The sequence below is a fragment of the Andrena cerasifolii genome, chromosome 3, assembly GCF_050908995.1.
Source record: "Andrena cerasifolii isolate SP2316 chromosome 3, iyAndCera1_principal, whole genome shotgun sequence".
Classification (NCBI taxonomy): Eukaryota; Metazoa; Arthropoda; class Insecta; order Hymenoptera; family Andrenidae; genus Andrena; species Andrena cerasifolii.
This window is the reverse complement of record NC_135120.1, coordinates 1,032,607-1,060,148: the sequence shown is the minus strand read 5'-3', so window position 1 is coordinate 1,060,148 and position 27,542 is coordinate 1,032,607. Positions and strand designations below refer to the sequence as shown.

General features: G+C 40.6%; 3 protein-coding genes and 1 long non-coding RNA gene across 5 annotated transcripts in view; 1 reads left to right on the top strand and 3 right to left on the bottom strand.

Moving 5' to 3' along the window:
• LOC143367054 (dnaJ homolog subfamily C member 5) overlaps positions 1 to 27,542 on the top strand; it is a 357,446-nt gene that overhangs the window by 13,777 nt on the left and 316,127 nt on the right. For both annotated transcript variants that reach the window (XM_076808670.1, XM_076808671.1), the window contains exon 4: positions 12,241 to 12,372. In XM_076808670.1, the coding sequence (XP_076664785.1) occupies positions 12,241 to 12,372 (132 nt within the window). The remainder of the gene's footprint in view (positions 1 to 12,240; positions 12,373 to 27,542) is intronic.
• Positions 7,525 to 27,542, bottom strand: part of LOC143367113 (uncharacterized) — a 142,401-nt gene continuing 122,383 nt past the window's right edge. The window contains exon 2 of the long non-coding RNA XR_013084977.1: positions 7,525 to 8,382. This is a non-coding gene — a long non-coding RNA (uncharacterized LOC143367113). The remainder of the gene's footprint in view (positions 8,383 to 27,542) is intronic.
• On the bottom strand, positions 17,510 to 18,770 carry LOC143367154 (uncharacterized). Its single transcript, XM_076808738.1, has 3 exons — positions 18,633 to 18,770; positions 18,209 to 18,534; positions 17,510 to 18,125 (listed from the first exon to the last, which is right to left on the bottom strand). Exons 1-3 carry the CDS (start codon positions 18,768 to 18,770, stop codon positions 17,510 to 17,512), a joined length of 1,080 nt encoding a protein of 359 aa, XP_076664853.1.
• LOC143366644 (uncharacterized) lies at positions 18,629 to 20,075 on the bottom strand. The gene is made up of 2 exons (XM_076807849.1): positions 19,439 to 20,075; positions 18,629 to 19,187 (listed from the first exon to the last, which is right to left on the bottom strand). Exons 1-2 carry the CDS (start codon positions 19,766 to 19,768, stop codon positions 18,843 to 18,845), a joined length of 675 nt encoding a protein of 224 aa, XP_076663964.1. The 5' UTR covers positions 19,769 to 20,075; the 3' UTR covers positions 18,629 to 18,842.

Sequence of the window (27,542 nt, the reverse complement as noted above, 5' to 3'; positions counted from 1 at the left end):
CACTAAAATTACCCAATCCTTTTCCTCCCCCTTTCCTCTCTCCCTCCACACATCCTCCTCCATCACATGCTCTCATGTCTCCTGCTCCCACTCACATATCCTACATCTCTTTTACTCCTCGGCCATCCAGTACCTTCCCTACAGTTTCGCCTGAGATGAGTCTCCTAACCTCCTGCTACCCTCCTCTCTACCTCCTCTACAGCGTACCCCCCTTACTCGAAAATTGCCTCCTTTCCCCTACCCATTCTATTTCGCATCCTCTCTCCTTTCTTCTTATTTCCCATAAAGATCTCTTTGAAATTTCCTCCGCCCTCCCACTTCTCACCCTCTGTTTCCCCTCTTCGTCTCGCCCCTTATTATGTACCCTGGCGTGCATCTGTCCAGCCCTAGCGTCCATCTGATGTACCTTTCCTGTACTCTTTCTATTTCACTCCTTTCACTCCACCCACACTTCCGCTTCGTACAGCAGCACTGTCCCCACCAGCTTATCGTACAAGAACATCCGTCTCCTCCAGTCTCCCCTGAACCACCTTTTTCCCAGCCCTCACACTTATATAATCACTACCATTGTGTTCCTCACCCTTTCCTTAACATGGATCCCTTGCCTTCCATTGCTCACTACCTTGTATCCGAGATATACGTACTCTTTCACCTCTTCCACTTTCCTCCTTTTCCACTTCCATACCATGTCTTTCCTAGGTGCTTGGAGCGCTTCAGACCCGTACCACGTGAACCGCACGAGGCGCGTTGACAAAACAAAAGCGTATCGAAAATCGTGCTCTTTGCGACGTTATGGAAATCTATTGATGCAATGTCGCCCTAATGCGTTACGCGCGGTTCATATGGTACGGGCCTGAGGCGCTCCAAGCACCTAGGCCGCCTCGGGGGCCAAGACGCGCGGCGGGAGAAAGAAGGCGTTGTCTCTGAAAATTAGCCGCCGCGTTCACTTAATTCCCAAGCCTGATTTATATAATCATAATTCTTTGCTGATGATTGAGAATCGAAAAAATCGCTGGAGTTCATCTGTACTATGTGGTAAGGGTGTTCTTTGTTGACTGCCAGTAATACTTTTAACAAAGACACGGGTGACCACCCTTCAGTTATAGTGCTAAAACTTTTTCAATGTTTGAGTGGAGGTTGTCCACTTCTTGAATACCTGAATGTCCAGGGGTTGAATTCTTTAAAGTGGTAGACTGAATATTTGAGTTCTTTTCTAGAAACGATGCAATAGCAAAAGAAATAAAGGAGTTTCTATTTTGGGGCACGCAACTATCACTCCATAGAATTAGGTATTTTGCATTTGAATAATGTACACAGATTTCTCTAAGTATATTTAATACTGCACTGGCTATGTTGTTTCCTGCCCGGCCGCACAAATCCTCATGTCAAACAGCACAATAGCCATTCTTTTCATTTTCATCTGAAGCATGGGCAGTTAAATTGTAAACGTTTAGTTTACGTTTATAAAAGAAACAACTAACATTTCCCCCAGGTAATGCTATTACGTTTTGGAGATCAAAGCATACCTACAACCAAAGTTTTACTGTCTCTGTCTTTTTTTTCTTTCATCTCATAAATGTTTTTTCAACCACATGATTTTCATATTTTTGTTTCAATCTATGTGTCAGTCTGTTTGCTTTTTTTAGCCATTATATATTCCTCACACAACTCACATCTGTCGGATTTAGGAGCCAAAAACTCAATGTTGTACTCGTTATTAAAAATCCATCTGTACATAGACTGCTTCAAGGGAACAATGTCTTGCTTTTTACATTTCTTCGTGTAAAGATCTTTGTCAAATTAAGACTACTACATAAATACTGTTTTTTTCTTTTGGCTTGACAATAGTGGGACTCAGCCCGAGGTAATGATTTTATGTTTCCTCAGGATGTCCTTGTCCTTTTTAGCAATGCGCTCCTTGTTTTTCTTACCTCTTTCATCACATTTAGGTGTGCCTGACGTTTTAAACTTTTTAAAAAAAATTATGCACACTTCAACTGATTCGTTGTTAGATTGAACAAAATAAGCGAATGAGTTCTCTTTTCTAGAAACATTGACATTGCATTTTTGGGGCAAAGTACTATCAGAATTTTGCAGTATGTAATGTTTCTTGCCATTTTTATGCAGAGAGTACAGATCGCGCAATATAACTTTGCCTACGAGCGGCGGCTGGGTTGGCCGTGACTTGACCGTGCCTACGAGAGAGTCTGACAACTGCTGACGACGCGACGGTTGGACTCTCTCGCACGCATGGTCGAGTCACGATCAACCCACCCGCTGCTGTAATACGGCATCATTACAGATTCTGTGTCACCTCTACATATCTTTGTGAAGCACTTGAATTTACACTTACAGTCACCGTGTTTTAGTTTCTTCTTTTGGAACTAATTTACCTGAACTGTTGATGTATTTGTCACCTCGTTGACGTTTATTTTTCCGAATATTATTTTTCCATTTTTCAGGATTTCGTTTCTTTTTCGTGTAAGTTTTCGGGTTTTCATAAGTGACAGCTTGTTGGGCACGTCTTCCCTCCCGCTTTCCGTATCACTGCAGGGAAGACTTGGGAATTAAGTGCTCTTTTCGACCGATTTCCAGAAGCAACACTCTCATTTTGCCGCCGCGGGTCTTGGTCCTCGCGGTTGCAGTAATGCTCGGAGCTCCTCAGACCCGTACCACGTGAACGGCGCGTGGTACATTAGGGCGACAATACGGCCTCTTACACGGACGCTTTTGCGTCTAGTGATCCTCCAGGGAGCGATCGGTATAACCGCAGCCATTTGTGACAAAACCGGAAATAACATAACCTGTTTATCTATCTCTTTCTATCCGTATTTCTGTCTCCTTCTTTTTTCAGTTTATTTCTCTGTGTACTTCCGCTTTTGCCACAAATGGCGGCAACTAATCAGCGACGATACTGTTTCCGACCACTCCCAAGAGGATCACTATTGCGTCCGCTCTTGCGGGCCACACGCCGGCGCGCCATGCAAAAATACGCGAACGCCGGAGTGAAGGAAGGAGCGCGCTCGATCGGCAAGACACGATTGCGATATACGTTCGCGAAAAGTATAGGAATTCCTTGATATACCTGGCCTATAGAGAATATCATAAATGCTGTTACTGTAGGGCACACTGAAACATCTGTTTTTACGAAGTTACATTTGGTTGACCTGAAGGTGCTATAAATTATGGAAATGATGTATGACTCAGTTATATCGACTGTAAAATTTTACAAGGGTACATTAAAAAATGTCCACATGTTTCCCCGGCAATGCGATGGCAAATGAAGTTGCAGTTAAAACATTCACTGTTGTGATCATAATTATTACTATTAACGGCAATAATTACTATGTCATTGCTTGTTTTAATATAAAAACTAATATTAATAGTCAATAAATACACATAGGTATGCAAGATGTTTCGAAGAAAAGGGGTAGACTTCTCATTGCACGTGATGCAGGGCAAATTTTTCACCCACGCTCTTGTGTGTCACGTTCCAAAGTGTGGCGCGCAAGAATTGGGTAAACTAAGCACGACAAATACTACCCGCGCGCAAACCTCGACTCCAGAAAAGTGTACACAAGAGACAGAAAGATACTTGCAAAAGGAAAACGATACTTGAAACCAAGGGTTCGGCGTGACATGTGGACTTTCCGACAGTGCAGAAAGTTCGGAATGGCGCGCCGCGCCTGGCAGCCAAGTCTCTGCGAACCGCTACAAGCGGTAGGAACTGAACGCGATTTAAAGGGTCTCCCTACCTTGACGGGCGAAAAATGATGCAAACTTTGGGAATTTTTTAAAACCAAACCATTAAATATATTTACTTCCAGCTTTGTGGTTTCATTTGTCAATCTTTAGAGAATATGAAAAAGAATTGGTCCACTAATGTAGCCTCGTAAAAACGGATGTTTCAGTGTGCCCTGCAGTAACAGCATTTATGATATCCTCTATAAGCCAGGATGTTTGAGAGTCTAGCGGTTATGCGCGTTGGATTCCGGAGAGAGATTATGTTCCGTGGTGAAATGGGGTGCATTTGGGAGTGAGCTGAGAGTGTAATACACAAGATACGCGTGATTTGATAAGTTTGATTCGGTACAAAACTGACGGAACAAAACACATGCTATTCCGTGCGCATTTCCTGATAAACGAGATTAGATTCGCAAGATGGACGCAAGATTCCGTCCGCGCGTCGCCCCGAAATTCCTCTGAAGCATCGATGAGGCGCGCTGATTGGCGGATCGATCATCGCTGATTGGTGGATCGATCGTCGATCTGCGTCGCTGTGACACAGTCCATGAGGTACTGCGGTGAGAGTGAGGGTGGTGGCGTTGGGAACTAATGCATTTCCTAATACAGGTATATCGAGGAATTCGTATACTTTTCGCGAACGTATATTGCGATCGTGTCTTGGCGATTTTTTCGCAAATCGATAATATATATCGAAGGAGCGCGCTCCTTCGTTCACTCCGGCGTTTACGTACTTTTGCGTGGCGCGTCGGCCTGTGGCGCGCAAGAGCGTCCATGTAAAGGGCCCTATTATATCAAGAGGTTTCCACATCGTCCCAGAGGGCACGATAGTCGATGCGTTTTTGTTTTGTCGACGCACCGCGCGCCTGAGGTGGCTCGAGCATTACGGCCGTCGCGGGGGTCAAGACGCGCGGCGGGAGATAGAGGGCGTTATTTCTGAAAATCGGCCGAAAAGGGCACTTAATTCCCAAGCCTGCTGTAGGGCATGAGATATCGCGTTTGTGGCTGAAGTTCATAATCACTAGATTTGAGTTTTTCATCGGCAGTCAAATCAACAGTCTAATGCTCAGAAATATCAGAACTTAGAGTACTTTAATCTTTAAATAACCTGCAAAGAAGAAATAAATAAAGATTACAAATATACAAATATGTAAGCAATTTGCACGAATGCAGTCACCTGCGCTTTGTTTATAGGTTAGATCAGGCATGGAATTTAAGTGAACGCAGCAGCCGATTTTCGAAGGCAACGCCTCCTTTCTCCCGCCGCGCGTCTTGGTACACGCGGCGGCCCAGGTTCGTGAGGCGCCTCAGGCCCGTACTATATGAACTGCGCGTGGCGCATTGGGGCGACACCGTATCAATAGATTTCCACATCACCCATGGGGGTACTATCATCGATGCGTTTTTTTTGTCAGTGTAGGCCTATTCCACTGTGTCGCGCGGTAAAAAATAGATTGGAAAAACGCGTTTTACTATCAAAATTTTAAATATGTTTGGGAAAACTAGGTTTTCGCGCACGTTTAGACGTGCTGGGCAAATCTAAAATATTAACAGGGAGGCTGGACAACGTTGTACGTATCATCGTTGAGAGCGAGGAATCGTTTAGCCGTGTGCGCTGTTCTGTCTTAATGCTACGCATTTTGGAGAACGAACATTCGCACAAACACGTTGATCGGAACATGGAGAAAATTCGGAGCGCGAAATTCCTAAGTTTGGGGTATGTCGATTCTTCCAGTGTTTTGAAGAATTCGACTCTTTTTTCTTCCCTCGTTTTCAAAGAAATGTCGTGCTGAAGATTGCACAGTTCTTCTTGATGCTCAAGGGCTTGTTCCTCGATTTTTGCGGTGAGGGAATTCTCAAAGAGAATTAGATCATTTCTCAGCGAATCGAAGTCAGAGAAACGCTCATCGAACTGATCTATCACCGATCGAAGAATATGCAAATGATTATCAAAATCACACCCATTGCCAAATTCTTCGAAAATTAAGCTACCTGAGGGGAAAAAGAAATTCATTTTCTTCTAACAGGAGATGATTTTGATAAACTACCAGCCTCCTACGAAAGGAATCGACGTGACTGCACAACTGCGAAATGGTTTGACCGGGTTTTTGCAGTTTTAAATTTAAAGTGTTCATATGGTTAGTTAGATCTACTATAAGTGAGCGTTCACAAAGGAAACTCGCATCTGTTAATAAGAGGAAATATTCTTCTGCCTTTGAGTTTGGATATTCTTGCAAGAAATAGAAGATCTCATTTCTTATAGCAACGAATTGACTTAAACATTTCGCTGCACTGAGCCAGCGTACTTCACAATGCAAAGAGACATCAGTGTAAGCAGCGTTATGCGTTTTAAGAAATTCTATACATTACCTGTGAGATAGAAATTTATTTCTACCCTTGATAGAATTGATTAGTTGCGTAACCTTCTTCATGGCGGAAGATAATTTTATATCTCTCCCACATAACGCTTCCTGATGAATGATGCAGTGCATCATTGGGAATTTGAAACCGCGTTTTTTAAACTGCCCGTTCAGTCCTTTTTTGGTACCTGTCATGGCTTTCACACCATCGGTTACCACTGCAGAGCATTTCGATAAATCAAGTTTCAGCAGAAGGAAACAGTCTTCTGTTCTGGCGAAAAGACGTTACATACAATGTTGAAAGACAGAAAACAGTCTCGAAAACTGTAACGTCTTTTCGTCAGACATCTCCATTCGTTCAGAGCGAACAGACAGTGTCAATACATTCCATTTTCAGTGAATTCGAATTTCACGAATCTGATCAAGATGTCCACAGAGGTATTATCAAAATTGTGCCAAGGTATGGGAAAACTTTTTTTCGCTAAAATTAGTAATTGCACGATGTGTCTTCTTTGCGGATTTGAGCCTGCCCTAGTAAAGGAAAATGTTATTGAACGGTACTATTCACATTATCATGCGCAAGAGTATGCATCATATGAAGGCCGCGAAAAATTTGATTTAATACAGGGGCTCAAATTAGTATATCAAGAAGGTCTTACGTATATTCCTGAAGAATGTTCTTCGTCGGAAAAAGATTGCCTAGCTTCTTACGCTATTTCTCTTTTAATAGCAAAACATGGTAAACCGTTCACTGAGGGTGACCCAGACCTTCGGAGAGTGTATAACACTTGAAGAAGCTGCGAGCATCCCATTGAGTAAGAAAACTGTGAGCTCCCGAATTTTGAATATAAGCGCATCTAATGAACAGAAGTTAACTGCACTTTTAACCAACTGTCGTTATTTCTCTTTGTGTTTGTCGAAAGCACCGATAACCGGCATACGAGTCAATTGAGCATTTTCGCTCGAATTGTACAAAATGATTTTTCGTATGTCGAGGAGCATTTGGACTTCGTGCCTTTGCACAACAGAACGACAGGACTGGATATTTTTAACGCAGTAGGGAACACTGTTAAAAAATTCCATGTTGATTTATCGAAATGCTCTGCAGTGGTAACCGATGGTGCGAAAGCCATGACAGGTGCCAAAATAGGACTGAACGGGCAGTTTAAAAAACGCGGTTTCAAATTCCCAACGATGCACTGCATCATTCATCAGGAAGCGTTATGTAGGAGAGATATAAAATTATCTTCCGCCACGGAGAAGGCTACGCAACTGATCAATTCTATCAAGGGTGGAAATAAATTTCTATATCACAGGAAATTTATAGAATTTCTTGAAACGCATAACGCTGCTTACATTGATGTCTCTTTGCATTGTGAAGTACACTGGCTCAGTGCAGCGAAATGTTTAAGTCAATTCGTTGCTATAAGAAATGAGATCTTCCATTTCTTGCAAGAATATCCAAATTCAAAGGCAGAAGAATATTTCCCCTTATTAACAGATGCGAGTTTCCTTTGTGAACTCTCACTTATAGTAGATCTTACTAACCATATGAACACTTTAAATTTAAAACTGCAAAAACCCGGCCAAACCATTTCGCAGTTGTGCAGTCACGTCGATTCCTTTCGTAGAAGGCTGGTAGTTTATCAAAATCATCTCCTGTAAGAAGAAACAAATTTCTTTTTCCTCTCATGTAGCTTAATTTTCGAAGAATTCGGCAATGAGTGTGATTTTGATAATCATTTGCATATTCTTCGGTCGGTGATATATCAGTTCGATGAGCGTTTCACTGACTTCGATTCACTCAGAAATGATCTAATTCTCTTTGAGAATTCTCTCACCGCAAAAGTCGAGGAACAAGTCCTCGAGCATCAAGAAGAACTGTGCGATCTTCAGCACGACATTTCTTTGAAAACGAGGGAAGAAAAGGAGCCGAATTCTTCAAAACATTGGAAGAATCGACATACCCCAAACTTAGGCATTTCGCGCTCCGAATTTTCTCCATGTTCGGATCAACGTATTTGTGTTTATATTCGTTCTCGAAAATGCGTAGCATTAAGACAGAACAGCACACGCGGCTAAACGATTCCTCGCTCTCAACGATGATACGCACAACGTCGTCCAGCCTTCCCGTTAATATTTTTTATTTGCCCAGCACGTCTAAACGTGCGCGAAAATCTAGTTTTCCCAAACATATTTAAAATTTTGATAGTAAAACGCGTTTTTCTAATCCATTTTTATCGCGCGACATAGTGGAATAGGCCTACAGGGGATACCACTGACAAAAAAAAAAACGCATCGATGGTAGTACCCCCATGGGTGATGTGGAAACCTATTGATACGGTGTCGCCCCCATGCGCCCCGCGCGGTTCATATAGTATGGGCCTGAGTTGCTCCACGAACCTAGTCCGCCGCGGGGACCAAGACGCGCATGCGTATTTGCAATTTTTTACTTTGTTCCCAAAGAAATTTGAGTTTGCGAGCTGACTGAATATGGCGTTACCCTGTGGTATGAAGAAGCAATTGGTCGACTAATCGATATCGATCATGTGTGTTTATGTTGACATTACAACTGTCACAGCACCTCTTTTCATTAAAAGATAAAACGAGTAATAATAAGAGTCACAGCGATACGGGATACTACCACATGTCCCCCCACATAGCCGTAGCTGCAAAAGCGATTGAGGAAAATTTGCTGCCGCCGAAATCGAAAGAAATGTAGACAATGTACAACAAACTTATGGAGTGGCGAGATAACCAAAAAGTGGAGTCTTTATCGCAAGTAGTGCTTTTAGTTTCTTTCTTTTTATTTGAATAAAAAAGCAATCGATTATGCATATTTTTTTTTGCGAATCGTTCAGCAGGCTATCAAAAATACACCTTTTATGCAGGTGTTGAAAAAAGTATTGTGCGTGACAAGGGAGAGACGCGATTTTGCCTTGCGTGAAGTGTTGCCCTCGCTGCGCACGGGCTGCAAACTTTACGCTCGTCGCAATCGCTTTCTGCTCTCCATTGTCACGCAATGTACTATTTCGGATATTTAAAATCGCGACCTTGAGCCGAAGTTTGCAAAATAAAATTTTGTTTATGGTTTTCGTTATTGTAAAAATGATTTTTTAACCGAAAAGAAATTATTCGAGAAGGCCGATCCATCTAAATCAGAATAACGTAAGAATCAACTAAAACCGACTAATAGTTCCCGAGGTAAAAATTCATAAGTACAATCCATTTTCACGAAAACAGGCAAATATCGTAAAATTCCAGACCCTGTATTTCTTTAACCAAAATTCGAAATCCACAAAATCCCAGACATTGAAGGAAAAAGTTATCGATGTGGCGTGGAATGACAGTTTTGCGATAATTTTGAGAATACAAAGTGTGACACGAAATTTTAGGTTCCAATGCCATGTTGCTAATTCGGAGTACTGAAGGTGAAGGTAATTTGGAATATTCCAAAGCTTAGGGATGGTTTTGTTTTACGTGTAACGGCTACCGCCGCGTCGGTTTGTTCTAGCGCTGTCTATTTATATTTACCTAAGATTGTTCCTATATTGTCATTTCTGAGCCTGATTAGATTTTAAGAGAAAATAATTTTATTATCTACATGTTTTTTTTTTAAGTTTATAAAGTTTATGAAGGTAAATTGGAATACCAGTATTCCAAATTACCTGCACCTTAACGAAATCGATATCTTCTTTCATTTTTCATTTAGACCAAAGTTTTAGTTAGTTTTTATTTTTTTTATTGTTTATTTGTTTATTGCTTGTAAACGGGAAGGGTACAGGAGTAAGAGGGTTCATACTACAACAGAAAAAGAACCAAAAAAAGATTTTAAGACAGATGACGCAGGGTCCATAAAATAATTTGACTGAGAAGCTCTGGTAATCGAAGTAATCGCATTACTAAAGTGCAGAGCTAAAAATAGAGAAAAGCTGAAGTATATCACAGTACATGACGAGCCGGGCCTGCGCCAAGATTTTGCGAAGCGGTTTGCGTGCTCACGGTCGCTGCGCACGCAGTGTTCCATCTCGTTCCCCCCTTCGGCCAGAAAGAAGCGAGAAACGAACACTCGGAATCAGGGCTACGTTCACGATACGGGCTCAACGCCGGTCCCGACCAGCGAGCCGCTAACGAGGAAATACTGTACATAGTTATGATCGTACCCCGCCATACGTTGACCAGTTTTATATGCAGCATATCTCAGGAATCTATGTTGTATCTTCTCCAGGAGATAAATATATTTGTAATGCTGGGGTGACCAGATGGTATAGGCGTATTCAAGTCGTGATCTGACAAGCGAGAAATACAAGAGTTTGAGAGAACATAGATTCCTGAAATCGGCTTTATTACGCATAACGAAACCTAACATCCTCGCGGCATCCTTAGCGACATTACGATAGTGATTGGAGAAGTTGAGTAATGAGGTAAAGCGGACCCCCAAATCTGAAATTTCAGAGACGTGAGTAAGCGCTGAATTATTCACTTTGTACTCGAAGGATATCGGACACCTTTTCCTAGAAGATCTCATGACGTAACATTTCGCCGCGTTTAAGGACATATTGTTTCGTTTGCACGAAACTTCAAATTTTAACAGATCAGATTGCAAAAGATTACAGTCGTCTATGGTAGATATTCTTTTGAATAGTTTTAAATCGTCCGCGTACAACAAAAAGTGGCAGTTGGAAAAAATGTCTGCGAGATCATTGATGAACAAAATGAATAACAGAAGGCCTAGTTGTGAGCATTGAAGGATTTCTGACGTTACATTAATTGGTAACGAGTACTATTATTAATGAGAGTTTGAAATATAAAAGTTTATTAGTTTCCCTATAATATTATACAGTTTTAATTGTTCCCATTCCTCTGTCGTAATTATTTATTCGTCTTAAACAAACTGGTATTCCAAATATACTGCACTTCTTATACTTCTACAATTCCTTTGGACTTATAGAATGATGCCTTATTAATATTTTAGATGACGGACCTATTTTGATTTCGACCATTTTCTAGCATTTAAATTTTCAAGTTTCCTTACAGATATGCAATTGCTATTATATTCCATCATATAATTCTAGCTTAAATTCTACTTATAAGTATCTTGTCATCGAAAGAATAAACAGGAATAAATTACATTGTCCGACAGAAAAATGTGGTGTTCATATAACCTTAATGAAATATATTGTTTCCGATGAATTTTTGCTCGCTTCAAACGAATTTGTCCGTAAAAATGCCAAAAAGTCTATTTTGACCATATTCAAGCCAATATGTAAAAAGAACTATAGGTCCTAGCCAAAATCCGATTAAATACTAGATTTCAGGAAGAAAAAATGTATAAAATACATATATTACTTGAAGAGTTACGATCAATTCTAAGTAAATAACCGTGTACAAAAGTTGTAAGAGACTGAAATCTGTGGTTTACGAGATAGACTATATGGCGCACAAGAATCTGGGTAAATGCACAAAAAGTTGTATATATTGTTAGTGATTTTTTAAGTCGCTGATTTCGAATCCGACGTGGGATTTGTAAAATTAATTTATTTAAACAGTTTGTTTAAACAAATGATTGCAAAATTACATGTTTTGGTGCACATAGAATCGTGTTCTGTGGGGAATATAACGAAACAAATATGTATAAGTCACCGAAATTTGTTTATTCTAAAATATTTTTTACAGTATAATTTGTTAAACAAATTGTTTAATTTATACATATAATTTGTTAAACAAATTGTTTAATTTAAACATAATTTGTTAAACAAATTGTTTAATTTAAACATATAATTTGTTAAACAAATTGTTTAAACAAATTATATTGTGCATTTTTTCTTGCTGAATTCGAATATTTAGTCGGATTTGGCTCGGATTTACCGTTCCTTTTATACCTTGGCTCGAATACGACCAAAATAGGCTTTTTTGGCATGTTTAACCTCAATTTTCTCAAAACTCTGACGTGCTACGCCATTTTCACGGTCAAAATCATTTTCAGCGAGCACAAATTCATCAAAAACGATATATTTCATTAAGGTTCAAAAACCTTGTAGGACAGTGTTGTTAGAAATTTTTATAATTAAAATGGGTGCACCTAGTAACCGTCTCATATTTTTTCAAGTGAAGAAGCATCAATTGTTTGTTATAGGCACTCGTTCTAATTTGCGGCGTGATGACTGCGTGTTATTGCTGCTTCTGTTGCTGTTGTTGCTGTAACTTTTGCTGTGGCAAATGCAAACCAACACCACCGGAAAGCAGCGGAGCATACCACAATTTACAGGTAAAATCAACATTTAATTTTTTATTAATGTATTAAGGCATGAGCAAGTATATACTATAATAAAAATGAATGTATGCCATTATACAATCTCTTATTACCCTCAATTTTTTCAATTCATACAATGTTATTCACTGCTGTTGATATGATGTACACGTACTCTTCTATACAAGAAACTTGATTTATTACTATCCAGCGTTATTCAGTAAATGTCAAATATGCAGCAAAAATATAAGAAGAAAAACTTCGTCTTAAAGTTGACTTAAATAAAAAAAGCTTTAAATTCGCAGTAACTTTCGAACACCACCGGTAACTTCTTCTATGTTTTAAATGGAATAAGTTAAATGTAATTTATTTCTTCTTATATCGTATGAGAGCGATTGTTCATTGACATTCCTTTTATTTCATTAAATTAACTTTCGTAGGACTAACGGTTCAGTGATCCCGCGTGCGCACCCTTACGCATCTTCTTGCTTTTTTGTCAGTTAGGGGGAGTTGGGAGCACTTTGGTGCAAGGGAAACAATGAATTAATATTCTCTTTATATCTAGAAACAGTTAGAAGTTCAAAACATGATCACAAGACATCCTATAAGCAGTATAAGCTATCATCTTGATAGATGATATCAGATGATACCCTATAGATATCAAGATAGTATTAATGTTTCATTGTATCGAAGTGCCCCTTGTATCAAAGTGCCCCAAATCCCCCTACGTATGTCATTCTTTGTTTATAGCAACAGAAACTTCCAACTCTAAAGATTGTTTCTTCAAAGAATATAAATAAACAACAAAATACAAGTAAATTGAGAGTTAGGGTGTTTCAATTTTCCTAAGGTGCTATTTTCATGTAACTTTGCTCGCCCTCTTGGTTCTATTTATCTAAGTGATCTGTATGCCATATTTTAGACAATAATATTTAGGGGTTGCACAGTTTTATCGCTATGGTAGGCCTGGGACGGTAGTAACACTTTGAATTTGGAATACGATTACGCAGGAACTATTACATTTACAACAAAAACTCTTATACGGAAATGTTAGTTACAGTCCGTTCAACAAGAAAGGAACCGCGATTTTTTGAAAAGTATAAAAGATATTTAGTTCTGATTTCTTTAACATGGAAGCACATTAAAAGTGCTAAAGTGCTTATAATTAGTAGACAGTAAAATCGCCAGCGTTGTTGTGTATGGCTTGGCATCGACTGGGCATACTTGCAACTAAGGTCGTGTTCAGATATATTGGCCGGTGAGTTCGGTTTTCGCGAGCAGCGCGCGACGAGAAATCAGCCACCACCACCCGACAATCGTGGATTGGCAGTTGAAGTTGCTGGGTCCTCAAAGGGTATGGTGGAGTCATAACGGGAACGCTGCTCGGCTCTGCCTGAACGAAGCCGTATGGCTGTTGTTTATTCTTAGCGTAGTAGTTGTATGCGTTCGAAGCTATGCGTAAACCAATACGAGATGAAGCTATCGAAAAAGAATCACTGTTCTGATCAATAAAGCTCCTGGATTTTTTCGGACCTAACACATACCTATTCTGATGTATGTATTTCTACGCTAAGAATTCGGTTTGGCCTACACGTCAGGAGCTTAGCGCTATCCCCACCACTTCTGACTCGTTCTTATTCTACGACGGCAAGAGCGAGATGCAACGAGAGCAAGAAAGAAACGAGAAAGTGATGGGGATGCTTCGCTGCTTGTGTACATATCTCACGGGCACCGATTCCCCACCGCGCGACGAGCAGACCTAGCTCGAGAGAGAGAGAGAGAGAGAGAGAGAGAGAGAGAGAGAGAGAGAGAGAGTGAGAACGTTGAGAAAAGGAGCACCGAGCAGGCAAGCGGTATGGTGGGAGAATACCCCTCACGAAACTCACAAGCCAATATATCTGAACACGACCATAGTTTTTTAGCGTAATCTGTCGAAAGAGAACGCAAAATTTTGCGAATGGCTTTTGTAAGCTGCATCAAATTGTACACAGACTTTCCTGCAAGATTGGCATCGGGAGATTGGGAGGGCCAATCCATCGTAATGATGCCATTTTTTCTCCTTCCAGGCTTTGCAGAGTTTTCTACGATGTTACGGGTCATTGTCTTCTTGTAACACCCAATCTTCGTTAGTGGTACCAAATATCTTGTTGGCTGATCTAATGAGGCCACGGTTGTAAATTTTCACCATCTTCGTTGCATTCAAATTGTCGGTGAAAAGCTTCAAGCAGCCGAATCCGCACTCCGAAAAGTATCCCCAGACATTCACTTTCACTGGATGTTTGACAGCGCGCTGCATAAAATTTCTACGGCGGACGGACCAAGCACGTTTCATCCGAACCCACGCCCAGAAAGTCGCTTCATCAGTGTAAATTACTTTCGACCAATCACGATCGATATTTTCGGATGCCCAGCTCATGCGTTTTTGAATGTGGGCTTCTGAAAGCATGGGTTTCGAGCTTGTAGAACGGTACAACACTTTTGCCTCGTGTAAACGCTGCCTCATCGTGTTTATGCTGACAATGATTCCCTTTTTGGCCAGTTTAACCTTGGCTTCGCACATTCGGAGAGTGGGGTTTCTCTCAAACAGCTGCACGATCGTTTTGTCCTGCGTGTTTGTCGTCGATCTCGTTTTCCTTCGGTTTGGACCATCATCGACGTTTTTCAATGATTTGAACTGTGTCACCCACTTTACAACGAACTTCTTTGACTTTTTAATGACTTTAGCGGCAGCGGCATAAGATAATTTTGGTCCTTTCGGGTGGGTGCACAGGAAGATCGCCTCAAATCGTTTCGCGTACGCAGTACTCATTATGATGCACGTCGGCATAATACAGTGTCTCGAGCGATACTAAAGTGAATAGGTATTGGCGACGTAGCCCATCGATGATGCGATAGTGCCGAGGAAGAGAGAGAAAGATATCTTTTATTTTTCTCGGAAACATGTCGGTTGCTTTCTTGTTGAACAGACTGTAATAATAAAAATGTAAATTTATCTAAGTCTAAATCTTCTTTGAAGTTTAGTTTCTTTTTTAAGGATTTCAGAATAACAATAATTATCATTGGAAATCGTGTTTCCTTAGCCCACCACGTATTATTTAGTGTGCAGCGTGTGTAACCTCTAAATATTACTGTATCTTCCTAAAATTTGTCAGATATTCTTTTTATATTAATAGGAAACAGGGCACGAACAAAGTAAAAAAATGTAATATTTTAATTTCAACTCTATAATATGAAGCACCCTATTGAGAATATAACATGAATAAACAGCATTTATTCTGTACATTGTATATTTTACGGGCGAAGTCTGCTGTGTGTACAGCAGTCCTGAACGGCAGAATGCCCGCCGAGCAAACATTTCGAGTGCATGGGGAAGGAGCGTCTTAAGGGAAGAGGACACTGAAATTTAGAAATCCGAAAATATTTGAGACATGCGGAATTCCTTTTAAGGGAAGGAAGTAGGTTTGAAGTAAAACCCTTCTGCCAGTCTGAACTCAGTTTTAATAATTGCTTTTCATAGAATTTACATTACGTTACAAAACTCAAGCATAACTTCAAAAATGTTCTTGCGCAAAGTGTGTGATGCCACAGCCTCCAGGTTTTGCAGCGAAGAAGGGTCCATAGTAAAGTAAAAAATTGTGTATCGAGAAGTTTCTACGTCTCATACTTTTTAAGTTAAAAATTATTGAATTTATTAAATGTCAACAATGCAAAATTTGATCAAAATTATGAGGAAAAGCAAGCACAGCGCAAAGAGTTTTGCAGATTTCTTCATGCCGATACACAATTTTTTTGGTCTCATGTTGCTCTTGAAACATGCCAAGCTGCAAGAGAATCAGACGAACAGTTTTGCACAAGGAACATTAAATATATTAAAAAAGTAAGTTTTGAGATAAATACATTTTAAATCTAAAGAATAAATTCCAGACCATTTTCCCTTTATACAGGGTGTCCCACTAAGGAGTGGACAGCGCGATATCTCTTAAAGTATTGTCGATAAAAATATAAAAAAAATAGGGAATTGCATGGTTCGAGGGGGCCCATTTATTAGCGCGAACGAATTTTGTTTCCGATTATTATTTTAAAAGATACGATGGTCAAGTTCGGTTTTTCAAATGGAACTATTTTTTTTGAAGACCTGAGTTGATAGTGCGTTCCAAGACAAATTCAATAAGCTTTAATGTATACACTTTATTTCCACTGGTTTTTAAGATATTGCGCTTGCAAATTTACTGATTTTCACTTCAAGAAACCCCTCTGGAATGGCAAAAACCGGGGACGGTCTTACTGGCGCCACGGGTGGCACTGCCTGTTGAAATGGATACTTACCTGCCAAAGGTCTACGCCAGAAATGGCAGGCCCAAAGGCTGGACAATTCTTTTCCGTCAGAAATGCTACTTAGGTAGGTACATCTGCGGTATCGAGAAGCGCATCGTTACTTTTATTTCGCACTTGCTTCTACGCTCGGATGGCCGGTTCTTTTGTGAGAGATGCAAATCCGATTGGTTCTGATACAATCTGCTCCCTATGGTTGAAATTTAGTCTAGCAACTTTCACTCCTCCTAACCTAACCAATCCAACTTGCATCCCTCCCAAAAGAACCGGCCATCCGAGCGTAGAAGCAAGTGCGAAATAAAAGTAACGATGCGCTTCTCAATACCGCAGATGTACCTACCTACGTAGCATTTCTGACGGAAAAGAATTGTCCAGCCTTTGGGCCTGCCATTTCTGGCGTAGACCTTTGGCAGGTAAGTATCCATTTCAACAGGCAGTGCCACCCGTGGCGCCAGTAAGATCGCCCCCGGTTTTTGCCATTCCAGAGGGGTTTCTTGCAGTGAAAATCAGTAAATTTGCAAGCGCAATATCTTAAAAACCAGTGGAAATAAAGTGTATACATTAAAGCTTATTGAATTTGTCTTGGAACGCACTATCAACTCAGGTCTTCAAAAAAAAAAATAGTTCCATTTGAAAAACCGAACTTGACCATCGTATCTTTTAAAATAATAATCGAAAACAAAATTCGTTCGCGCTAATAAATGGGCCCCCTCGAACCATGCAATTCCCTATTTTTTTATATTTTTATCGACAATACTTTAAGAGATATCGCGCTGTCCATTCCTTAGTGGGACACCCTGTATATAGTTTAAAATCCACCTGGTTAATACACATCCTCATCAATCTTGCGTCGCTTCCTCTCACCAGCAATTTTCTTTGTGTTTTGTTTCTTCTTTAAGCGCTTTCTTGTAGTAGATTTCTGTTGTGCACTGCAAGTTTCTCTTCTCTTGTCTCTGTCTCTAGCTATACTTATAGCTGTTTCAGATATAACTTCCCCAGCTGTTTGTTTCCTCACTGTCAATGTGGCTACACAACCCATATTAAATTCTGAAACAGCACATGCGACAGCTACTTCAAGCTTTGCCTTCGATACAAATGTTGTCTTTGGGCAGAATCTCCACACTTTTGCATGGAGAGATTCATTTGCATTTTGAGTGCCTCCCTTACAGCAACGTGCCATCAAGTTTTCATTTGACAGTCTTTCGTACAGGGGTTTCACTTTGGTGGCGACATCTTCAGACAGCTTGAGTGACATGTGTGTGTGGCTCATTGGTTTTCGTCTAGTACTTTTTGCTCGATTGTAAAAGCACCACGATTGTTTGTCCTTAGGACATCTGGCATGGTTAGGTTTGCTATCTGTAGAGCTACAGTGATCTAAAGTAGCCATCACAGCCTCTTCCATGACCTTTACATTTGGCATATTTTTTACAATAGCATTTCTGTAACATTAGAAGTAAATTTTGCAACCCGACAGAAAATATCAAATTGATAAAATATATGTTTTCTGCAATCGCTTTATAACCTGTAATATGTTGTCCATTTGTCAATGGTAGATTCCTTGAGTGTGCCTTCACCCTTGCCACCAAGTGTCACTTTTTTGGCTCGCCACTCTTTGACAACATTTCTAAGGCCAGTACCCATGCGCTTCGCAATGTGGTTTACACATTCTTCTTTCTGGATGTCAATGTCAGGACCGTACACTTGAAAACTTTGAAGATGGGTGTGGGTCTTTGCATCGCTATCTGATAACATTGTGGTGTATCGTATATTGCAATGTTCCATGGATCTCTTCCACATTGCTTCAGCAGCTGAGATCTCCATCCTTCCGGAGGATCCTTCAAAATTTGCCTAAAAAAAATAAATGCGTGCATATACATATATACATGCAAATACATAGTTTTCTTTTTTATGGATATATCAAATTTATGTCCATACACAAAACTTACCTGACATTCTCCTATTTCCACATGTACTTTCTTCCATTCGACAAATTCTGGTGAAGCTGCTTCGAATTCAGTTGTTCGTATCGCACACATGTGGCAATACTTTGACATCACTTCGTAATCCACAACGAGTCCTGTCATTATGTCTATGACAAAGGCGATGCCATGAAGGGAAGTATGTCCTCTCTTATGCCATGATCCATCGAATGACATTTACGCATCGAGCACTTCACCTTCATCCACAGTGTGCATGTTTCTCACAACTTGGCACGACTTCCGGAGAACACTTTCCTTGAATTCTTTATTTATTGCTTGAATTTTTTCAAGGTGTGTTTTCCATGCTGTTGATGAAAGCACATTGATACCGGTTTCCATTCCAAATCGTTCCATTGCATCATAACCAGTTCCCACAGAGACAAAAGCATCCACCATTTTCCTATTTATCAAGAAAGGTGGTCTTTTTGGGCTTTCATCGGTGCTTATTCTGGGACTGGTGTAAGTTTGCCCAATAATTTCCTCACAACTGGTACATCTTGCAGTCAATTTTCGTGTGAATCCCTATATGTAAAGTGACCAGATTTCCAAATTCAGAATTCAGGATGATAGGTCAAGGAGGGATAAAGAACTTTTTTTGTAAACACAAAAATATGTGTAAGGAATTTTCTATAGTTAGAAAACTAATCGAGGCAGAGTAACATTGTAATAATAAATGGGGAAAAAATGTTTATAATTCAGGATAAAATGAAAATGATGAAAAGTGTGAAAAATTGGGATTATTCCGATATGTTTGAGAAGTATGGTCACTTTACCTGTACGTCACTATCCAGAATAATCATTTTTGAGTGGAAAACACTGCAAATCCAGTTTTTGATCAACTCTTGAATTGTAGATCTGTGCACTATATAAAATTCATCCTGCACTTCAGAAACAGGTTTTTCTTCATTATTTCTGAAGTATTCCAGTTTCTTAGTACTAGTCGCCTTCTCTTTTCCATTATCGAAATGAGCACTAGATGAAGAATCATCTATTGCAGGCTCATTTCTCTTCAATTTAGCAGCTACCGCCGCTTGTTTGGCTAAACGAATAGCACGCTTCACTCTACTCTTACTCTTGCGATATTTTCGGTTAATGAGGTCCATTTCACTCGTTTTATACAAGCTAATTTCACTGCATCGTAAAATCTCACTCTGTATTCTCACGTAAACCGGAGTTTTGTAAGATTTAAAAAAATATGATGTCTAGCGCCCGGAGAAACTGACCTCTGTCGGCAGCCACTGACCCTTTTGGGCCCGCTTAGAGAGTTATCTACTGTCAGTCACATACTGTACTTTGTAAGAAAGCGTTTGTAGTTTAGTAGGCGCAGTCAAATGGATTCTGTTACAAAGCCCGCGTGCGTTTTAGAATCGTGAAACGCATTTTGGCCTTTGGTGAAAATGAACAATGTCAAGGCCACGCAGTTAATTTGGATTTCCCAAAACACTAGCCAGCGGTTGAACATACTCAAAGAGCTATATAATAGAGAAATATACTGAAAAACGAAGGTTTTGGTTTTCGGCTCTTTCGCAAGGTTTTGGAAGAATAGGTTTTTCTGGTAGAAAGGCAGCACTGAATGTCAAACAATGTTGTGTACGGTTGAACAAGGGTTCAGACTTGCCAAAAATGCAAAAAAAAAATTCTTAAAACTGGTCGGAAATCGCGATTTTTTCAGTGTCCTCTTCCCTTAAAACGCTAAGCCACGCCTTTACGAGCAACAGTGTGGTGGTGGAGAGTGATTGTGGGTCAGGAATCTCACCAGTCTCGTCTTATAACAGTTACAAGACACGCACACTACGTCAAATAGTGGCCACAAGGTGGGGGTACTGCTCACGGCGTCGCTCTTGGCTTTGCTCGCGAGTAGTTGAAAGCGCTCTTGCCCGTCCCTGATTGATAAGATTGCTTACGTATTCGAACTTATATTCCTACCGTGCCACACTTTAAACTCAAATTATTCAAAAATGGAAGCTCATTTTGACAAACCCCATTAGGGTTTTATAACACTAGGCGTGTACTATAACTTCCACCCAGTCTCATTTCACACATTAAAATATGTAGTACCTACTCTATCTCCAATTAAAAAAAAAAATTTTAAAATTATGTTAAACGATTTTATTAAAAATACACTGAAACGAAATTAATAATTATTTTCTTGTACTATAATTTCGATGGCGTTTTTCACTTTAAATAAAGTTGTGGAGCCGGATATCTCACAACAAATTTATTTCGACGTTTGATGCTGTATTAAATTGTTTCATATTTTATTTAAATGAAAAAAAAACAGCATGGAAATTGTAGTACAAGAAAATGTTTTTTGTTTTAAAGTTTTTAGTGCCTTTTTAATAACATCATTTACCATAACTTTTTTAATTTTTTATTTTCTAGTTTTTAATGTTTGTGGATTTACATTTCACAGCTCAGACTTCTTTACAAATATCTTTTATTGCTGTATACAGTTTAACAGTTTGCCTGAACCCTACAGTGCTAATTAAGTAATTGTATCAATTACTTATATCACATTGTTCATGTTCACATATATTCCCTCGGAAGTTGCAAGTGCAATGTAAGGCCGTATTTTGTGATCGACATTGCAGGGACGCTCTACGTAACTTGTAAGTGCAAATATGTAAGACCGTATTGTGTGGTCGACATTGCAGGAACGCTCCACTTAGGTTGCCAGTGCAGTGTAAGACTGTATTCTGTTGCCGACAATTGCAAATATGACACTTTCATCGCCGGCCGTTGATTCAAAGTCGGCAGAGGATTCATACCTGTTTCAGAAATAGAATAAGTCTTTATTCCTTATCGCATCGATATGGAAGTAACACCGATGGTTTCCTTATGTTTTTCCGATGAAGATCGTACACAATTTCATGCAAATTGGAGTATTATTAACGAAGTCAGCTTGAAATGATATAAACGATTTTCATGGAATTTCCTTCATTATGGTCCGAATTACGTCATTCTTGGTGTCAGTTTCATCGGTGAAACATTAGGAATCGATTGGCGTCGTTTTGGCAAAGATTTGATGAGAATTTCAGGAATCCTGGACATTTCTCACTTCTTAACGGTATTTCAACCCCTTCGAGGGTCGAAAGCCACAAAATTCGATGAGGCACTACTGGGTGTTGTCCTCGGCATAGGGGACCAGGCGACATCTCTTTGACAGGCTTCGCTGGAGAATCACCCTGTAGAGAAAGCTATTGATCGCGAAAATCGCGTTTTACAGCCAACGCCCGATGACGCCGTGGGCGGTTGTCCGCTTGTAAGTGTCACCATAGACGGGTGCAAGTCATGATCGGTTTTATCGTAATTGCTCGATTAATAAAGTCTATTTACAGAAAGTACTATTGCGAGATGAGAAGAAGACCGACTACCTACAAGCTGAAATGTCACAGGGGAAAGGGGAATCGCCCGCTCTCTCCACCCAATTCCTTGCAACAAAGTCCGCCGCGTAACGCAGAATGCGAACGAAACAAATCACGACCGCCCGCGGATATGGACAGTCGCTACGAACCTAAAAGTAGGATTTCTTAGACATTTCTGCTTGTAGGTAGTGGGTCTTCTTCTCATCTCGCAATAGTAATAATGCCAGAGTTACGGATAAAATGTTAGAAAGGATTGAACACTTCAATCACTTTTATAACTTTAATAAGCACTTTTATTGTTTGCTTGGGTGTTCTTTGCACGTACACACTTGTACTTTATAATCCTTTTTAAAATAGAAATATGAAGGTATAACCATTGATATTATAATCAAGTATCAGAATAATTAATTAATGCGCTCCGCGGGTGGTCGGTCCCTTTTTATAGGGATTCCGATCACTCCTCCAGGATTGCCACATGACAAATCAACGGTGGGAGACCTCATCCCACAGCATCTGCCTGTGATTTTCCAGGAGAGATCTTCCCATCGCGCTACCCGAGAGTTTTGTTTATTAGATTTGAAGTTTCGACCCGTTGCGCACCATGTAGGTGCTCTGTTCGCAACTAATACGTATTTCGCTACCTGACTTCCAGCAGCGTCGATAGTTAGATTCTTACACTAATTCGTACTTTAGATTTCTACGCTATTAGTTTACGATATTCTCTGTACGGTCGGTTTCGTACACCTTACGTACAGATCGCGCAATATAATTTTGCCTCCGAGCGGTGACCAGCGGCGACTGAGTTCGCCGTGACTCAGCCGTGCGTGCAAGAGACTCTGACGTCTGCTGACGACGGTCGGACTCTCTCGCACGCACGGCCGAGTCACGGCTAACTCAGTCGCCGCTGGTCGTCGCTCGGAGGCAAAATTATATTGCGCGATCTGTACTAGAGCAGGCCTGCTCTTTAGGATTTAAATACCTCCTCAAGTTCTGGGACCAGGGAAACAACCGAGGGCTGAACTATCACCTTGCTAACCGTTGTGTGGGTTTTGGGAGATCTGCAAGTGTATGTATGCGCCCATACGTGCGAGGCCTAGCTATATACAGGGTGTCCCCAAAAAGGTGGAGTTCCTTCAAAGGGGTGATTCAGAGGGTGATTTGAAACAACTTTTTCCTTAGCGAAAATATTGACCGAAGCATCGTTAACGAGATATTAACAAAAAAACCCGGCCAATCAGAGCGCGAACTTCCGCTGGAGCTTCCGCGGCAGAGTTGGCTACGCGGTAGGCAGTTGCGCTTATACTACGCACAAGCAAATCGACATGCTTCGAAGGAAACCGCGCAAAATAACAAATGAAAAAGACGTAACAAATAAAATCGAACTTTTGTCATGGTTTGTTTGTCATTTAAAGTGAATAATGAATAAAGGATAAATGGATGAAAATTCCAATTATAAATAAATTAAAATTTTCGTTATTTTACATATAATTTCTAACCGTGAGGGTTGGGGACGATCTTTTTCCGTGTAAAAGTTATAATTCGCAATGGTTTACTAAAATGTAAAAGGAACAAATTTTGGTTCATTTGTTTCTTTGTTTACAAAATTTTTCCGCCTTTGTCCATATTACTACCATCTGCCACTTGACAATCAAGGATTTTTTTTTTATTTATAAATTGTTGGACGTACAAACATTTCTTTTGCAGCGCGTTATACGGCATCAAACACTGAACATTTTGTCCATTTACGGTTTTCTTCTACCTCACAGCGTTACAAAGTTATACTCGAAAAACGAAAAATCGCTGAAAATTTAGGGGCTGATTTCACCCCCTCAGAGTGTTTTTCCGCAGAAAAGAAGGTCGTTTCTGACATACTCCGACATGCTCTACAATCGTACGGAGTTTCATTACAATAAGAATTTTCGGGTTCGATATGTTTCCTTGTTAGTGGAAAACGACACAAAACCCCAGGCGAGATGCTGGTACTTCAACTTTTCAATTACATTTTAAAAAAACTTCAACATTTTCTTATCCGTAGAAGTTTATTTTTCGTATGTTCATCATGCCCAAATCTTGACCTGTCCTCATGACTCTTGATCTTTGAGCGCTACTTTGTTGATATCTTCTCGGTTCAATAAATAGGGAAATGTGAAATCTTCGAATTACTTGAAAAATCCAATTTTGGGTTAAATTGTCCTTAGCATAATATAGCAAATAATCATATAAGGTGTTGTCACGTCCCGGGTGAAGGTCTTTTTAGGGGAATGACATAGTTGGTGTAGATCGGGAGGAACCCTTGGCACGAAAACCAATTTCGCGACACATGACTAGTTGGGGAGTTTAGGCACGAAAACCAGCTTCGCGGCACTAAGGAAGATGGGACTTTGGCACGAAAACCAGTTTCGCGGCACTAGGAAAGATGGGAGTTAGACACGAAAACCAGTTTCGCGGCACTAGCAAACCGGGAGTCTTGGTACGAAAACCAGCTTCGGGGCACAAGCAACCAGGGAAGGTAAAGCAGTAATCAAGCACCAGAGTGACACCCGTTAGACACAAGCATGGGTATTTAAAGTCCTGATAATTGGATTTACCGTTGCATTAATATAAGAAACCACGCGTTATATTTATTTGTAATAGAGGTAACGGTATGGTCGTACAAGGCCTATACGAAAGTAAGCCTTGTAAACACTGTAAGAAATCCCGGAGTTCGCGAATCGAGATCAGCCGTTGCAGTAGCTTGTTATGATTCGGTAATTCCGTAACCGCAGGATCGACACAATAATTCGGCACGTTATTTAGAATATAGGCTTTTATTCAAGTAAAGCACAGGTCTAAGCCATTCAGCATTAATGCACTAGCGTTAGATTAATATAATAATGCGTTGGACATTAAGCATTGGCACATGAACATTTATATAAATGATGATTAAGAGAAATATATATATATATATACATATATATATGAAACATGTGAATATTAGCAGTAGACAATAATATAGGTGATTAGCATTAGCGATAATAATTATAGAAGGTGCAATGAGCACTTGAAAATATAATAATATAGATGATGAGCGTTAGCTATGAAAATAATATAAAGCAATACGTTTGGAAATAATATAGAAACAAAAAACGCGCAAGCAAAAGAAAATAATATGGATGGAGGTGATATGCACAGGTTTGAATAATAATAGTGATCGCTTACAGTAGATGCCGTAGATTTAGAATATTCCTTTGGGTTTTTAATGCACTGAAGCTAAGCACTTGGTTAATATAATAATACTTTTGTATATGTAAGTCCTTCGACAGGTTCTGAAGAAGAGAGCTTATGGCCTCTAGCGCTCCTGTATTTATGCTGAGTTTAGGGATGAGTGGTATGCACGGTACGCACCGTGAACCATGCACGAAATATGCGTCGCAATGTTATTTCCGCGGTTTTTATGAAGGACATTCGAAAAGGACTTCGCAATATTATTTCCGGGTTTTTTATGAGGGGTGCTCGAGAAGGGGGACTCAAACTAGTTAAATGTGGTTTGCGTGTTTTGATTGGAACGAGGTAAGAGTGACTTTGACTCAGTGGGTCGTAGGGAGGTCGTGAGATGTGGTCTCGATGTAAGAGGGTTTTTGGGACGAGGGACTTGTTTGAATTTGAAGGTGAGGGAGGAGATCGTGCCTCGTAGGGCGTAGAGGGAAGGGGATTTGGTAGTAGATCATCTTGAGATGGGGACCGCTAAGGTACATCGTCAAGATGGTCGGTGATTGGGGAAAAGGGGTAAGATTTGAGTTCGAGGGATTTTGGCGAAGATTTGGAGTAATTTGTGGGGAAGACTCTAATTACGACCGCGCGAAAAATAGTGGGACGTCACACCTCCCCCCTTATATGAAGAAATGCCTGCATTTCTTAACATTAAGGAGCGGGATGGACTTGGTTGTTCGTCATCACGCAAAAAAAACAAATTTATGGTGACGGTGTTTGTTTGTTATCACGCGAAAAAAACAAATATGTGATAATGGTGCCCAAAAATAAAAAAATTTGATTTTAATAATGAAATCATTACTAAAGGGAAATATATACAAGGAAGAGGGGGTGGTAGGAAGGTTTGTTAGGACGGGAACTATTTACAGGAAGGTGAGGAGGGGACTTAGAAGGGGGCGGACTCATCCTGGAGAAAGGTGAGGTCCTGACCGCTCTGATATAGGTCATCGAACCATCGCAAAAACTCGGGTGCCAGCCCCACGCGGTCTGGGACCCTGGTGGCTGACCCCGTGTCCAGGATTTCCACCACTCCTGGCCAAAGTGGGATGACGGAAGGAACGGGGAAGTCGGGACCTAGGGATGGTGTTAGGATCTGGTAGGGAAGTAGAGGGGCGAGTCCCCGTTCCGTCGCCGCGTACGCGGGAGGATTGTACGGGGGCGGGGGTGTGGTGGCCTCCTGCATCTTTTCCCAATCCATCGGCGTTGGCGGGGGAGAGTCATCGACGGTGATGACCTCTATGGCCTCCTTGATGACGACGGAGGATGTTATCTTGGGGAGGAGGGGCGAAACGCTCCTTCTTTCCTTTATTGCCTGCCGGCGCCGCCATCGGAGTTGGGCCAGTTTATGGCCCTTTCCTGCACCTTTATGCGGCCTTCTGGAGGAAGGCCCATCTCCTCTAGAGGAGGGCATGGCTGATAGTTTTACTATTTTTGGAGATGGATTTGAAACTGATTAGTTACATGTATATAGTTTTTGCGTTATTACGGTCAACCGGGACTCTCGCGCATTCGACCAAGGCGCGCTTTATTCGCATGTATTATCCTGGTCTTACCCTTCCAGGATATTTTTAAATTTTGTGAAGGGATTACCTTCAGTATTTTGTGCGGACCAGAGTACTGGTCGCCAAATTTTCCTTTTCGTGGTTCTATTAGGACGAAAACCGAGTCGCCCGGTTTGAAGGTCTCTTCGTTTATATGTTTGTCGTAATATTTTTTGTACCGAATTTTAGATTGATTGAGCTTTTCCGTCGCGGCGGTTTGTAATTCTTGCATCCTCGTACTTAATTTCGAGAAGTACTGATTATATGTTTCGTTGTCAAAGTCTTCGGGTACCGGACTTCGGCTGGGTACCCGGGCTATTTTCCTGAATACTAACTCGTGCGGAGTGCAACCAGTGCCCTCGTGAACACTAGTGTTATAAGAGAACGCGGCCAAGTCGGTCCATTCGTTCCAGTCGATATCTACCGATAAACATTTTTAGATAGTCGGTCAAAACGTGGTGCGATCGCTCTAAAGAGCCGTTAGTCTGCGGGTGAAAGGCTGTGGTTCGAAATTGTTGGATTTTAAATTTCTGTGCTACCGCTTTCATGAAGTTACTAGTGAAATTCGTTCCTTGGTCAATGAGGATGGCTCTGGGAGCTCCGAATTGACAGATGAATTTCTTGATGAATGCTTCTGCAATTTTTATTGATGTGGATTGTTTGAGGGGCTCACATACAAAGTATTTTGTCAGTAAATCCTGGATGGTTAGTATGTAGGTGTT